The following is a 16,532-nucleotide window of genomic DNA, read 5'->3' as shown; positions in this document are numbered from 1 at the left end:
ATAATTAGCGAGAAAGAATTCTAGGTCAACATCTCTATGATGTTAGGTTGATTGCTATCTTTTGAGAAATATTTTCATACGGAATACGCACGCAGTTCTGCTTGCGTGGTAACCTCTCAATTTCCTCCGTTTCACAGTTATTGGGGGGTTATTGGAAGATTATCAGAATATTAATTTCAATAACATATAAACCCAATAACCTTTCAATAATTTTCGTGGGTTCTATTTGGATGTTATTCATATGTTATTATGGGGGTATTGCAGGGTTAATAGAGTACGCATGCAGGTATTCCGTGGGGAAATATTTCCCCTCTTTTTACAACACAAGCAATGCAAAATAAAGTAGAAGAAACAGGGGAAGCAGAAAACTCATGGTTCTTCGAAAACATGTCAGTGAATTGGACAGATCTGCAGATTGGTTCGAAGCTTGATCAAGTCCTGGTGTACCTTCCGGAGTTGGCGCTTCACCATATGGATCACCTTCACCATTACTTTCAACAGAATGATATCTTTCCCACGCATCCAAAGCTGCATCGAATACCAAACTATTCAAGACAGAGAAATTCAGAACTTGGCTTAGATTTTCAAAAGGACTCACCTTGTTTCGATATTGTATGGTTTGAGTTATCAAAGCTGACTGGATACAGAAAATAACCAAGCAAATCTTTCTGCCTAGCAAACTTGATCTTCTGTTCCATGACTTCTAGACTATCAAAACTAACCCACAGACCTCCATTGTGAAAGTATGTAGATAATGTATTGTTATCATAAACTAGAGTTGAGCCGGCCTCCTTCAAGATGTTTTCAATCTCAAAGTAAGCCATGACTCCGCTTTGGTTGCTCATCCTCTGCCTTGGTCCTGTTGCGACCACTTGGGCTCCAAGTCCATTTTTTTCCTTGTTTTTGAGATACCATGATCTTCCATACAAAGGAATCCCCATTACCAGTTTCCCGGAAGAGATCCCAGAGTCAATCCAGGAGCTTATGCTGTAACTTGCAGAGAAGTGTGAGGTTTTATCTATAAGTGCTGCATCAGCTGCGGCTACCTTACTGTTCTTGTGGTAACCAAAGCAAAGGACATTAATCCAGTCAAGATTACTCGAAATGGCATTGATTGGGTAATCCAGATTGGTTTCCTGTCCATCGAAAAGATGATCGGAGAAATATACAGTTGCTGTTAGTAAAAGTGGTGGCTTTGAGTTGCCTGCTTCATTGCTTATTGAAGCCCTCCATTCCTCTAGTAAAACTCCGAGGTTATCCATGTCGGAAGATGAAGATGGGAACTCCCAAGCTAGATCTAGACCGTCGAAAGAATACATCTTTGCGAGTTCTACGGTGGAATTGATGAATACTGCGCGACGAACCGGGTCGGCGGCCATGTCGGAGAAGGCGGTGTTCTGCTCGTTGGCTTGATGGCCATCGGTTGCGAGAGATAGGAGTGTTTTCAATGAGGAATTTAGGGTTTTCAGAGTTGTGGAGAAGGTGAGGAGAAGGGGGAGTTGCTCCGGAGGTGGAAGAGTGATGCTCGAATCATCTGGATCGAGCGAGATGGAGTAGTAGTAGAGATGAGTGTACAGTGAAACATCAATGCTGGTGAGCGGAGAGTAATGGCCGGCGCTGGAGAGCCAGTAACCAGCTCTCACTTCATGAGTTGCTGCCATGGCGCCGAGCAACGGTGCTGAAAAATGGCAGAAAGACACTGCAGCGCTGAGGAAGATAATGAGTCCGAAGTAATGCATTCTTTCAAATTTGATTCCGGTAGAAGGAAGATGATGAGCATTGCTGTGAAGGGATCTCAGAGGTTTCTATCTCTGGTGGCCAGGTAGAAAGATTGGAGTTTTGTGATCGACATTTTCTGATATCCCTTTTCTTATATTCTTTTGAAAAGTTCATCCTTTGTTGATCCTTAAGGATGATTGGATCTGAAAATGGAAGAAGAAGAAGAAGAAGACAGGCTGGGCTTGCTTATCTGACACTCAGATTTGCCTTTTTAAACTAATCCCAATGAGAGCAGGTTGTGCAACTTGCATGTGCTGGGTGGCTTAGAAAAACGGTTTCTTTTAAAAATTTTTTTTTTTAAATAACTTTAGGTAACGTTACTGTAAGTTAAAGCTGTTTCAGACTGAGAGTAGTTGTTGAGCTCTGTACCTTCCAAGCTTCCATGACTGTTCAATTTGGCTCCAGGTTGCTGTCTGGTACTAATAATACTGTAGTGATTTTATTTTAGAGGCATTTACATATATAATTACAAACCAGCCAATTCTTATATATTTACTTATATATTTGCATGTAAATCTTCCAATTTTAGTGAATGGCCCACTTCCCATGTGCTTCCTTTCCTTTACAACTTTTGAACAAATTTAATTGCAATAAATATGTGAATTTTAATGAGGGAGCAGAAACTCCCCAACCATTTTAGGCATGGGATGGTCAATATTTTGTCAGCGTTTCAAGTGGAAGGCTGCTCTGTTGAAGCATGCAGTAGTGGTGGCAAAGGTTTGTGACATGGAAGTGGATTGGTGGGGAAGACTTTACCTGCTTTATGTGCTTATTAGCTGGAAAAATGAGGCATTTTTTTGCTGATTTTTGCATAGATGGACCTGAGCGCAGTGTCTCATGAATTTAAATTAAATCTGTTTGTTTGAGTGTTTTGAAAAGGTCCTGAACAAATATCTCTTGAGAAATTATAATGTGGCATTTTTATACATGCCACCCAATTCCTATGAATTTACATATCTAACACTGAAACTCGAGTTTTTACATTTATACCACGCAAGTCTTTCATGTCGCATAAAAAATATCATTTTTTTTTTACTTTTGAAAAGTGAAATACACCTATTCATTTTCACCTTTTCATGCATAAGTGAGGTGGGGTATATGTAGAAAATGAAATTTAGGTGTTAAATATATAAATACATAGGAAATAAGGGGTATGTTTGTAAATCTTCCAATTTTAAAAGCTTTTTTTATTTAAAATTAAGTCAAATTTTGAGCCGACAATCTTCTAAATTATTACATTTAAATAATTCATGAAGTATAAACCTTCGTTGATTTGTGATTTCTTCAATTGTTTAATAAATCTCAAACTAAAAATTATTTTAAAATTTTATAGTTTAAATTTACAAACTAATAAACAAGGCCTATGATAAAAATGTCATTTTTCTGCAAATTTTCTCCTCGTTGTGCTTCTCATTAGTTTTGTTGCTAGTCAGTCGAGAGAGCAAAATAGGTATAGAGAGAATTATCAAAGTAACATCGTAATACTATTGCTTTCATCCTCACCGAAACCATACATTAGAAATCCTATATTATAACAAGTAACAATGAAATGTCAATGAGATGTAAATGTAAATGAAATAGAGGCTACTCCCCTGTCCACTATTGTCGCAGCAGATATATGGAGAATGTGGAGCATTGTACGGAGTCAGTTATTACTCCCATGCAAACTGATGTTCGTGAGGACGAACCATTAGCTTGGATTTGCGAGAGATAAATATGTACTTCGGTAGAGTCTTTGTAAGAATATCAACTTGTTGGTCAAGGAAATTGAGGTATTTGAGCTGAATTTGTCTCTCGTCTTTGTGTTCTCAGATAAAGTGATAGTCTATCTAGATATGTTTGGTTCTAGCGTGAAAGACTAGGTTAGTTACAATGGATATGGCAGAGATGTTATCACAATATATTGGAGTAGGTGTGGAAGGTTGTAGTCTGAATGCAGCCAATACTCTTCGCAGCCATATGACATCCGTGGTTGTCGAAGCAAGGGTTCTATATTCGAGCGGGCCACACTTGTTTGTTTCTTTACGGTCTAGGAAATGAGTGCATTACCTAGGCATGTGCAGAAGCCTGTTATAGATTTTCTCTTCATGGTGTCATTTGCCCAATCGACATCAACATGGGTGTGAAGTAGAAGGTTCCCCAAGGGTAGGTGCACGCCAAAATGTTGTGTGCCTTTAAGATATTTAAGAAGGCGAGTCACAAGTTGAAGTGGCGATCGATCGGGGAGTGCATATGTTGACACAATTGGTTGACCACAAACAAAATATATGGCCTTGTGAATGTAAGATACTGAAGAGATTAGTAAGTTGATGATAGAAAGTGGGATTGCGAAAGAGTTTACTTGATTCGAGAGGGGGGTTGTCTATTGCTTGAGAGGTAAGGCAGTATCAATTGGGTCACATTCTATCATGCTGGCAATGAAGAGAATTTGAGATATGTACTGGGATTGTGAAAGAAACAAAGAGGTGGAGTTCGGTTTGCCAATATACCCAAAAAGCATGAGATTGGCCCAAGATGTTTAGGTTGGAACTTGGAATTGAGTTCCTCCACAAGTTGAGATATGATCTTTGATTGACTACCTATTATATGCATGTTATCTCCAAATTGAAATCAATATCACAATTCTCTCTATAAAAAAATATGGATGTTTATAATTTGTTAGAGTGACATTTTCATAAATTTAATCAAAATATCAAAATAATCAATGAGATAAACTCATTAGTTTCTTTGATCACACATTATTTTTCACTTTTAAGTGTTTTAATGACCACATAATTAAGTGATTTTGAGTTCATTAGTTTTCTCTTATCGAGTTGAATTACAAATTTAATGGAATTAAAAAATGAATAATCTTGAATTTAATTTCATAAAATTTCAACCAAATATTGCATCGAAATTCACACTAATTAAGTATTACTTTATTTAAAGTGAAATACATCTTTTCTTGCATCTCATATATATATATATATATAGTTATATAGTTATAGATAGTTATTTATTTATTTATTTATTTATTTATTTAAAGGTGAAATCGATTTTTGGTCCAGTGGGTACCAAATATCGATTCCCCCAGTTGAAAACTCTGGTGTGCTTGTTCCTAATTCAAAGAGCCCCCAGCCATTGGATTCGAACCCCCGACCCGAGGGACTTACGCCAGAGGCCGCACCAATGATATATATCTATATATATATATATATATTAATGATAAAAAAAGGGAAAAAAAAGGCAATGCAGAGCACCTGAAATATTTTTAAACCCTCACATGTGGCAGATGAAGATGCTACAATCAGACGAAGAGAACAAAAGTATTGGAGCCACTTTGCATCAATTTTCAAAGAAGGATCTTGACCACATCTATAATCACATGAATAAATAAATTCAGTCCTTGTTAAGATTGTCGGACACAAATGGAGGAAATAGGGGCTTTCTTTTTGCCTCCTCACGTTTGGAAAAGCATTTTATTTATTTTTTCATGTTTAATTAAAATCGGTGCATTTACATACATGCCACCCAATTCCTAGTTATTTACATTCCTAAAATCTATGCATTACTTTCTACATTCACCACATAAATCTTTCAGACCATATCACTTTACTAGGTTTAGTATTTATCACATTAATGCACAAGCTGCCACTTTTCAGCCTAGAAATGAATATATTCATAAATTTTATGAACTCAAATGATTTCTATTTATCTCTGCTTCCAATCCCAGCAAACAATCACTTAAACAATTTTTATAATGGAAGTACAACTAATATTAGAACCACCACAAAAGGCCTACTTTTCCTCCAACAAAACTGTGATGGCTTCTTAGAAAATGCTATATTGCAGATCAAGGAAGTAGAAGTAGAAAGCAGCAGTAAGTATATAAAAGATGATAAATTGAAATGGATTCAGCGCCGGAGTTATCAGACAGAGGAGTGCCCAGACCTGGGGTGAGCCCACCGCCGCCTCCACCGCTGTCGGTATCGCCAAATCCTGGACCTGTCGGCGAGCTCGTGGAGGGGGTGTTGCTGTTGGGAGTTGTGGAGCCTCCAGCAGTTCTGCAGAACAAATAATTTTCATTATCAGGTTTTGTGATTATGTGCTTTTTCTAATTCATATAACAAACATCTATTCACACCCCCAAAATAAAGAAAATATATTGCGTCTGGAGTCTAGATGAAGAGCTGCGTCCGGACAATGGACGTGATACAGCAGGAAGGAGAGGAGCTCAAACCTCCATTGTATCACGTCAATTGTCCGAACGCAACTTGCGTCCGTAGTCCGGACGCAATATTTTCTCCAAAATAAAGGGCATGAATTGCATAAGTTTTTATGTTATTGAATATTGAATTATGTTGGCAAAGAGTGTATTCTTATAAAAGCAAGAAAAGAGAGCAAAAAATAAAATTAAATAAATAAATAAAAGAGAATATCACTTACTAATAATAAGGATATATTATAATAATAAATATTATGAATTGATATATGTGATGATATCGACATTCTTAAGTATGATAACCCTACAACTAATAATAATATGATATTTATGTGATTTTATTATTTTTAAGAAGACATATAATCAAGTACTTTCAGAATTGATTTGGTGTGCTTTAAGGTTAAGAGGTGTTTCTCAAAGATACATTGAAATTGTTAAATATATTATTGTGATGGAGTACTGATTAGTATTAGAAATAATGGTGGAGAGACCCAAGATTTTATCACTTGTTATGTATCATTTGGTTTTACTAAAAAAATTTAAATTTAGATGCCTACGAAGAAAATATTTAAAATATAGATACTCGGTGCCGACAATTATCTTGAAAAATAAGATGATAGGTCTAAGTATCTTAAATCTCTTATGTGCAAAAATTGAAATATATATGGGTATATAGCTTTTGAAGTTAAGCTCAGATGATTAAAATGGATAAGTAACTCAGAAGTCTTGTGACAGAAGGATATCATGAATGCTTAGAAATAAATTTTATAAAAACAAAATTAGGTTGATGATAATGTATATATTTGAATATTCAACTATGAAAATGTCATTAATATCTAAGTTGAGTTTGGTATGAATAATAATATAAAGATAATGATGAAAAAACTAAAAAGTAGACATAAATAAATGATTGTTTTAGAGGAAAGTCTCAAGTGACATCTTTTAAAAATAAACTTAAGTAATGGCGTGGACATATGCAAAGGCTATGATTTAAGATTATATCCGTTGAAACAGTTCAAAATAATAAATGATGTGGAAATAATATATTTAAAATCTCAAACAAAACTCATCATAAATGAAGTAAAAATAGGAATTCACAATGGTCGCCCTAAATAATTGGGATAACATTATTGATGATGATTATTAAGATAGAATAAAACCTAGAAACATATTATTTAGAAGGGCTAATTTCGAATTATTACTTGAGTGTTTCAAGAAAGTTCTATTCAAATTATATAAATTTTGGGTGAAGCTATAGTTTTGCATCAAAAACAACACCAAAAATTTCTAATTATCGCCTAAACACTCATAAACAAATATATCAACTATTTATGAATTGATTTCAACCAAAATGAATTCAAAACCACCAAAACTAAAAGCTGTGCTTATAAGTATTCTACTTGGATAGCATTCTCACATTGAATTAGAAGTCTCGCATTCTCTAGCAATGTTGGTCATCATAAAGGTTGCATGTTTCAAAAGTTGGTTTCATATCAGCAACACCTTCATTCAAACATCCCTTAAATCATGGTCAGTTACTTGGCTCAGAAAATATTAAATCCTTATAAATTGAACTGCCTATAAACATTACATCTACTTGCAAATCGTAATTATATAGGCTCCCTAAAATAGGTTCCTTGAAGAACTCTGAACCGTTTTGATTCATCCACATCAAGATGTGTGCTAAAATGATAAAGTTTGCAAATCGAGGGAAGCACCAAGAGAAGACATTCCCAAAACCAAAATTATTTGATTTTCAAGCTCGACAAATAATTATCCAGAATTCATCAAGCCCAAAATAAGATTTGAATAATTCTAAAACGTTCAATATATTGGTTAAAGATTCAAACTTCGAGGGCATCATCATTGCTCGATCTCAACATTTCAAAATTTTTTCATCGACATAAATAAACAATAGCAGAAATCTCACGAAAGTGCTCATCACGCCAAAGGGTAACAATCTCAGAGAACAAAAGAATAAATTGTTGGAAACAACTGCAATAATACATTATTTACAATTAAGAAAATCCCAAGAACAAAGTAAACAAATATGCAAAAAATGCAAACCTAATAAAGCAGGATTAACTCTTTGCCTATACAATAGAGAACTATGCTCTCAGGTCCACTTCTAATCGTGATTAGGAGGAAGTTTTGTGTAGAATCAACGCACTCCACTTAAAAAAGGACTAAAGAAAACTAAAGAGTAAGGACAAAACTAAGAGGAAAAGCTGAGAAGTAGTTGAAAATTCTTTGATCCAACCAGAGAAGCTAAAATTTTTATGCTAAACTTTTGGACTTCTGGTAGAAACCAACCCCACCACCTTAAATTCGCACAATTAGAACAGAGAAATAAGATGGAATCCTAATTATAGTTGTTGGGCTTCAAATTGTTGAATATTAAGGTAATATGTTTTTTATCAGATTAAAATAGAGATAATAACAGCAAAATAAGGTCAGCACTAGTGAAGATTCCAATCAATAACAACAACAACAATTCCAACAACAACAGCAAAATAAGGCTGCATGAATCCTTTTCCTCCATTGCGTCCTATTTAGTGCATATTTTCATTTAGTTCTAATAAATTAAGATCATTTTTTATACAATAAGCCCAAGTCTTCCTAGGTCTACCTCTGTCTTTCTTAACACAAGTCGAACCTAAAACATCTACTCTACTAATTGGATCTTAATGTGACCAAACCATCTAAGAAGACTCTCTAATTTTGTCCGTCACTAGAGCTACACCAACCCTATCATGGAGATATTCATATCATTTTGACTAGTGAAGATTCCAATCAACGAGGAAAAAATATCACTTTGTAGAACTCAATGCCAAAACTTTAATGAAGTTGGTAGATCAAAATTCTGATGATTTGATGGACCAAAATATCTTTAGGATGTCTTGTGGATCAATTTTAGGGCATTTGAAAAATAACAGTGATAGGCAACCATTTTTGTATAAAAATATTCATCCACTTGAAAGATATTATTTGTGTCAAAATGACTCAAAAATTAGAAGTCGGTAGAGGTCATCAAAACTCTAGTGGATTGCTTAAGGTCCTCCAACAGGTCGAAAATGGTGGCAATAATAGTGGAGATAGCCCCTTCCATGCATGTCATATAAGACTTAGGTGAGGCAAAGAAATAGATGGGTGAAACTTGGTTCACAGTCTGGTTTTGATCGGTTTTAGTTGGTTCAAACCTAAAATGTGCTTGAATTCAAATAAATTTGGCAATGTTGGAATGTCTCACTATAAATTTGCATTATGCAGGGCCGTTTAGTCCATAAAATAAAGTTGCAACTAAAACTTTTAGACAGTTCAACTCTTTTAATTATTTTAAATGTCTTGAAATACTTGCTTTGCACAAAAAATTATATGTAATTGAAAAAACCTCTTTACAATTGAGGAAAAAAAAATATAATCCCCTCGGTAAAACATGAAGTTAACATAAAGCCACAACATGACTTCGGAAAATGATGAGAAAATGATAAATTTCTTCAATGTTGTTTGATAGTGAATACCGATTAAAGGGCGTAAATGACTATTGATATTTTCAAACATGGCATGGCTTAATGCACACCAATATCCTCCCACTATTAGGTAAAATAAAATCATTTTATTCTTGGCTCAAGGAAAATTCTCTTAAATTTATTGAATTCCTTGGTCTAGAAGAACAATTTATGACTCGGACATTAGAGCGGCTTCCAAAAGATGATTTATTGGGATAAACTTACCCTTTGTTTAATTGAGTGTATGTAGAAAACAATTCAAAGTTAAAAATGTAAATCAAATCATTTGCATCACAATCACAAAATACTTTTTGACACGCAACAAATACCATCTAAAGTAGACATTATATGATCTGATAAGTTGAAACAAATCAAGTATTGCAAGTTGAGCGCAGAGCAAGAGACCTTTTGAAGCTTTGAAGCCGGACAATTAGCCCAACCATTGAGCCACGACCAACATCAAGAACACAAATACGACATAATCTAATAGAACCATAATTTTTCACTGTCTCCAAAGAACACAGTGGAAGACATGGATTTAAATAAGATGCTAATTTGAGTAAAGGAAATAATAAGTTTTTTAATGAAAATAAAAAACATACCTTGTGGAGGAAGGGTATGTACAGGATCCATAGCCTGCAAAATCACCATAAAGGAGCAAACATTTATTTTAATACCAAGCTCCTTTACAAAAGAAAAGGCTGAATGCTCTTTAATTTGTAAGTTATCAACCATTAAACATAAATAAAACTGATTTTTTTTTTCTTTCTTCTATTCAATAAGCAAATAGTAAAAGATAAACAGCACAAGTCAGGCTTATGAATTTATGAAGGCACCTTTTAGCATAAATTTGCTGATTTTTTAAAGCAATTCTTTCTCATAAATGAAGATTTCTTATGATTAGTTGAACAAGAGAAAAATGGAATCAAACGAAACCCAAACAGGTTTAGGTAAAAATGTTGTCAAAAGAGATCTAATTGGAAAAAAAAAATTTGATAAAGCCAATAAAATTAGAAAAGCTATATAACTGTTCAAAATAAGCTAAGAACAAGAAAATTTGAGCAATCAAAGCATCAAAATGAGATAGAAAAAAAGCAGAGAGAATGAAAACCTTGCTCCAAGCAAGCTTCCATTATCAAACTTCGAGCTGGAAAAGGAAGCATTTCCTTCCAAAAGATGAGGGCAAGATGAATCAAAGAAAGATATTTTCTTTTGAAAGAAAGATAGTCACTTGCAAGAGAAAATTAAGAAAATGTTCAAATATTGAGAGGAAAAGCCAAGCTCCACCCAGAAAGAGGAGAATTACTGATGCTGGAAAAAACCCTAAATTCGCCAAAAAGAGGCGTTGCAATCTGCAATTAAGCTTCCCGTGTGCTGAGCCCCCCGCATACTGAAGCCAGCCTCTCGATTCCCTCAGAATCACCCTCCTGAATTATTGAAGAAGTTTTACATACATAGGGCTTAGGTGCTCCCAGATTTAAGGTATTAGGATTTAGTAAATCTGGAATAGTTCAAATCTGGAAAATTATCTGGCAACAAATTTAGTAAATCTTGTAAATTTAATAAAAATGTTTGACCAATTTTTCCGGGATTTAAGAAATCATTATGGCTGTTGGAGATAGTCGAAGCCCATAAAGTTAGATCCCAATTCCCGCGAAGTTAAATCCACCAGTTCGTGAGATTTAGAAAATCAGAGATTTACAACCGAAATTAGCAAAATCCGGATTTACGACATCCAATAAAATGACCATCTGGCAGGATTCAGCTTAAATCCTATTGGGTTAAATCCATTTTCAAACAATCATTAAATTCCTATGTACTTACATAACTAACACCTAAACTTTAATTCTACATGTATCCCAACATATCAAAATGCATAAAAACATGTATTTTATTTTTAAAAATTAAATTACTTATATTTTTAATATTATAGGAAAGATTTTAGTGGTATAAATATAAAAAATAAATTATAGGTGTTACATATATAAATACATGGGAATAGGATGGTGCGTATGTATTTGCCAACAAATTTATCGACCCAAAACGTTTCAAGTTTAAATTCACCCAATACTTAATGATTGAGGACAAACATTTCTGAAGGCCAACTATCGCATTATACCTAAGGTGTGCCAAAGAGAATAAAGTCAAAGAAGTTCTCAAAGAAATACATTCCAACCATTGTGGGAGTCATTCCGATGTAAAGATGTTGGCTCACAGGATGTAGCGGTAGGAATATTTCTTGCCGACACTGCAAAAGATATCAAAGTTTTCTCAAGAAGGTACAAGTAATGCCAAACTTTTGCAGTGATGCAATACTTGTTATCCCACAAACTATATCCCTTCGTCAGCCCATGGTCGTATGTCGTTTGGGAATTAGACATACCTTTCTGTCTGTCATGAGGCTAGCAGAAGTTCTTGCTCATCGCAGTGGACTACTTATTCAAGAGGATTGAAGTGAAAACACTCGCCCAAATCACTACCTAGGTCATTCAAAACTTCATTCAACCGGTCATGATCTACCGATATGGTCCACCACTCGCCATCATTAGAGATAATGAGACCCAATTTGTCGATCAATGAGTGAGATATTTCTACCAAAGCTAAGGAATAAACTAGAATTTCACATCTGTCCATCACCTGCGAAGAAAGGGGCAAACTGAAGTCATAAATTAGATCATACTGAATTTACTAAGAAAGTATATCGAAGGAGTAAAAAACAACTAAACTGAAATTTTATCGTTCGTCTTAGGGTCAATTCGAACAGCCCTAAGCATTGTGGCCGGGTAAACACTATCCATGTTGTCCCATGAAATGGAGGTCGTACTACGAGTTCAATAGTACATTCACAACCAAAGGGAGATCGTAGCTTCCATGTATGACGAAAAAGACATGATTGAATGACAAGAAGAAAATAACAAAGGAATAGAAAAATGAGCTAAATCAGCCCTCAGGCAAAAGAAGATAAAAAGAAGGATGACTCGGTACTATGACAAACATATTAGAGAAAAAACTTTCATTATCAAGGACCTTGGGTGAACAAATCTAACTCAACGACAAGCAAACAAGTGGTAGGAAAGCTCGATCAGGCATGAACTGGATCTTTTACATTAGCAAACGATCACTTTCAAAGCCTACAAGCTAAACACATATACATAAAAGAAAGTATCCTGCATATGGAGTAGATACAGCTAAAAGATATTTTACTCACAAACTACGTATCAATGTAATGATAAGAAATGAATGATTAATTCCCATTTCTTATCTTTACTAATCAAATTCAAACAATAAATGCGATATTTTTTAATTTGTGATCTCAGGTTCCACCAACACTTGAGAAACACATCCAAAGTTCATGCAAAAAAGCAATTAAATTTGACTAACACTCGAGGAACAAAAATTGAAATATCAACTGTGTTTTCACTTGAGTGGCTAAATTCATTCATCAACGGTGCTCACTATCTGAACGAGAATCTGCCTAAAATTTGACCTGTAACACTTATGTATCATAAAATTCTCATGTTTCTTGCCCTGAAACACAAGTCAAGCCAAAATGATTATATTTCCTCCTCACTTGCAACAATATTCGCAGCAAGAGGCGCATAAATCATCCTAGGGGGCAAGTCTGAATGGTTACCCCCAAAAAGTGTGTGATAAGAACTGGTTAATATGTGTGGCATAAAGTGCGGCCCATCCAAAGAGACGACTTATCTGATGGCTGAGACATGGGTGATATAAGAGTTGAGACCGGCAATCGTGTAGTAGGCGGTTTGATATCCAATGAATTCTCCTCGTTGTGTCAACCATTTGATTAAAAAAAATTATTACAAATGCCTGCCAAAATCAAGCAAAACATTCCACGATCCACCGCAACCTCTATTGTTTCTGCCGCCTCAGCCAACCTCCTCATTCTCGAGCTCGGAGTCACTCACCCGCATAGAGAACTCCATATCAACCCATTTTGGAGTACCTAGTCTAATTTTTGTCATATGGCTCACACCGTACAACACCCCCTCCTAGAATTTCTCTACAAGAAGAGCCTTCTATACGGTATGAGATAAAAGTTCGGCAAAGAACTCATCAAGTGTTTTCATCATAGCCACGTGTTTCTTTGGAGCCTGATTCTCTTCTTTCAGAATGAGTTCATCTGCTTTGGCTTGGTTCAACCTCTCTTCCACCTCTTCCATTCTCTACTCAAGCTCTCTTCATACCTCAAATTCCTGACAAATGTAGGCTGATTGAGTATTGTAAGCTTGCCCGAACATTGTTTGGAACTGATCGTACATTTGACATAGGCCTACCAAGCTCTCCCAAGTAGAGCCTCCTCTAAGCTCGGTGACTACATCACTTCAGCCATTGTAGAAGCATAGTGAGAGGCCACTAAAATCTTAGAAAACAAGTCCTTATGGAGGTCAACCAAGGTGAATCTGTCGTCCAAGTTGAGCCTCACTTTTGCTTCTCTATAGTGCATAGGGGTCCATTTCAGCTCGATTCCTCTACGTTTCTTTTGAGATGATAGAGGAGGAGAATTAACCTCAAAAAAAACCTCTCGGATATGCTTATAATGAGACTTCCATGACTCATCACCCAAGTTGGTCACAGAAGCCTTCCCTTTGTGGTGATGCTCCTCTTCAAGGTGAGCTGACTCAGGGTCTATTTGGGCAGCTGCAGCTTATTAATAAACTGCTAAAAAATAATCTACTGTTAAAAAAACTGCAGTGGCTTTTACAATTTTTTTTTATTTTTTTAGAAAAGCCCAGACCGTAGCTATAAAATTGTATAAAAAAACTGCAGTGGCTTTTACAATTTTTTTTTTTTTTTTGGAAAAGCCCAGACCGTAGCTATAAAATTGTCACCCATATAGGAAAGGTGTGAAACGCTGATTTCAGCGATTTGAAAGTGCAGCTTTTTGAATAAGCTACCAAAAAATAATTTACCCAAACGTTACTGAGTGTGTTTTCAAAACGCACTGCACCAAATAAGCTGCCCCAAACGGAGTCTCAGACAGGTTCAGGTTCACCCAACTAGCGATCTGCTCAACAGATGGACTTGCCAAACGTCCAGGAGATCATCTCACTGGAAACTCATTCGAGCCAATGAGGATAGGGCAGTTGGCCTTGTCTCTCATTGACAAAGGCATGAATTGGTGTTGTTGATTGGGAACTAATGGGCTTTGTTGCCTGTCCTCCCACTGAGATTTCCCTCTCATGATGGCTCAAACCTTCCCGGCTAACCATCTTTTTGCCATTAGGTTGGCCTGTGCTTTGAGAACCTGCATATGGAAGAGATCTTTTAACTTTCTCCCAGTAACTGAATCTTTTGATCCAAATCATATCATTTGTCCCAAACCCTTGAAAAATAATAGTAAAATGAGAAACCAAGTATACAACATTCATCCAGATGATTCCTACCAGGATTTCTACCATCGAAGCTTTACAATGCCTCTAGTCCAAGTTCCCCATCACCACAAATTCCTTTAGTTTTTCAGTCTTGACCAGCTCCTCGATCAGTTGTCTACATTCCTTTGTATCATAGCCATTATCCCTGTGATACTTGCAATACTTCCTCGTGTCCAAGAGAAAGGCTTCTACTCTCATTGGTGACACTTGTTTGAAGTACTTCGTATCTTAGATGGTGTCCACAATCTCGGCCACCGACACCCTCAACAGAGTGGCCTGAGGGCCCTCAAACTCATTAAACAATTATTCATAGAGTTGGATCAGTCTTTCATAATACAGACCGATCGATGGTCAGGGCTCCTTGTCTGACCTCCCTAATTGTTGCTTTGATTGGACCCCATGTTGTCACGAGTGGGTCGGTTGTCTTCATACCACAGTTGGACAGGTGGCCTAGGGTTCTCCTTTGGTTTCCACCCTCTACTCTATGTGCTCTCTTCTGGGTCTGTCAATCTGCCGGTTTGAGCTGGGAATGCTCTCCTCAGCGATGATGTGTTTGTTGATCGTTTCCAGCAACTCGCCCAAATCCTGTGGCTTATATAAATTGATGTCATAACAAAACCTCTCAGATTTCAAACTCTACTTCAAGGCGGCCTGTGCCATGTTGGATCGGAGATCTTGCACCTCTAGAATCATAGAATATACAAATGCAGGCTCTCATTCGATCCTTGTTTAAGCTGCAACAAGGATTGCATGCACTTCTTAGGTCTTCAGGCGTTTGCAAATTGTGCCAAGAAAACGCTTATGAAGTCTGAAAAGCTACTCATGCTTCTTACCGGAAGCGAGTTGAATCACCTCAAGGCTGATGTTCTCATAGTGGTAAAGAACATACGACAGTTAAATATGTTTGAGACCTTGAGCAAGCACGTTGCTAACTCAAACGAGGCAATGTGTTTGTTAGAATTTGACCAACCCCTATAAGCCTCCAATGCTAGAAGCTTGAATTTCTCGGGAGACTCAGCCCCTGAGATCTAAAGAGAGAAGGGGCTCTCCGGCTGGCGTGAGGCCTCTGTGCGCCTGAAATACTACCTCTCCACCTCACAAATCAAACATAGTCCTGGCACTGTGAATCTCTGGCCCTCTCGGGGCCATGGTTTAGCCTTTTGTCGTTGTGCGTTGGCACTGCCTCTTGAGGAGGGTTATGCCCTCGAGAAGCTCGTTCCCCTCCTGAAGCCATGATAGCCCTTAGGACCTCCGTAATCTGGCCCGACACCTGGTTCATTATCTAGGTTCTTAACTCCTGCATTTCCTGATGCACAAACTCTTCCATGAATTCTTGAGTACATTCTGCATTGGCTATGTCCCTTTGGTGACTTTCTTTTGTTGTTGTTGTTGTGCTCCTCTTCTTGTCGACGGCATGGCTCCATCCTCATCGCAACTTTTAGAATATTGAATCTAAATCTGTCGAGGAGACCGCCTAAAGAATAAAGTGCAAGAGAGAGGAAAAAAGCAGAGAGAGCATAGTAATGATTAGTAAAATTGTGTAATCTTTATTCATAAAATGAGCCCCTATTTATAGGAATGAGGGTCGTGAGATTATATTTGTACCCCTAATAAAGTAGGAACAGTAGGGGGTATTTTGGGCAACAC

General features: G+C 36.5%; 2 protein-coding genes across 6 annotated transcripts in view; both read right to left on the bottom strand.

Moving 5' to 3' along the window:
• Nucleotides 1–2,005, bottom strand: LOC110039124 (chitinase-like protein 4). The gene is made up of 2 exons (XM_020744086.1): nt 599–2,005; nt 1–528 (listed from the first exon to the last, which is right to left on the bottom strand). The coding sequence occupies exons 1-2, from the start codon at nt 1,737–1,739 to the stop codon at nt 317–319; spliced, it is 1,353 nt and encodes a 450-aa protein (XP_020599745.1). The 5' UTR covers nt 1,740–2,005; the 3' UTR covers nt 1–316.
• A 3,332-nt stretch (nt 2,006–5,337) lies between these two features.
• Nucleotides 5,338–16,532, bottom strand: part of LOC110039122 (PLASMODESMATA CALLOSE-BINDING PROTEIN 3-like) — a 20,950-nt gene continuing 9,755 nt past the window's right edge. Inside the window, exons 2-4 of one of the 5 annotated variants that reach the window (XR_002295490.1) lie at nt 10,092–10,125; nt 7,398–7,483; nt 5,793–5,822 (exon numbers count right to left, since the gene is read on the bottom strand). Coding sequence is in view for 2 of the 5 variants with exons in the window: in XM_020744083.1 (XP_020599742.1) it covers nt 5,612–5,822; nt 10,092–10,125 (245 nt within the window). In the remaining 3 variants the exon portion in view is untranslated. Of the gene's footprint in view, nt 5,823–7,397; nt 7,484–10,091; nt 10,289–16,532 lie in introns of those variants that run through there. The other 4 variants (XR_002295489.1, XM_020744084.1, XM_020744083.1 and 1 more) reach the window with 4 other exon arrangements.

Source organism: Phalaenopsis equestris, unplaced genomic scaffold, assembly GCF_001263595.1.
Source record: "Phalaenopsis equestris unplaced genomic scaffold, ASM126359v1 Scaffold235439, whole genome shotgun sequence".
In the NCBI taxonomy this organism is placed as follows: domain Eukaryota; kingdom Viridiplantae; phylum Streptophyta; class Magnoliopsida; order Asparagales; family Orchidaceae; genus Phalaenopsis; species Phalaenopsis equestris.
Note: the sequence above shows the minus strand (reverse complement) of the source record. Positions and strands in the feature narration are given on the sequence as shown.

Bases quoted from the DNA above. Each gene is read 5' to 3' on its own strand.
- LOC110039124 (XM_020744086.1), bottom strand. From the start codon at position 1,739: ATGCATTACTTCGGACTCATTATCTTCCTCAGCGCTGCAGTGTCTTTC. The intron at 529-598 runs GTGAGTCCTTTT...TATTCGATGCAG, and splicing joins CCATACAATATCGAAACAAG to CTTTGGATGCGTGGGAAAGA.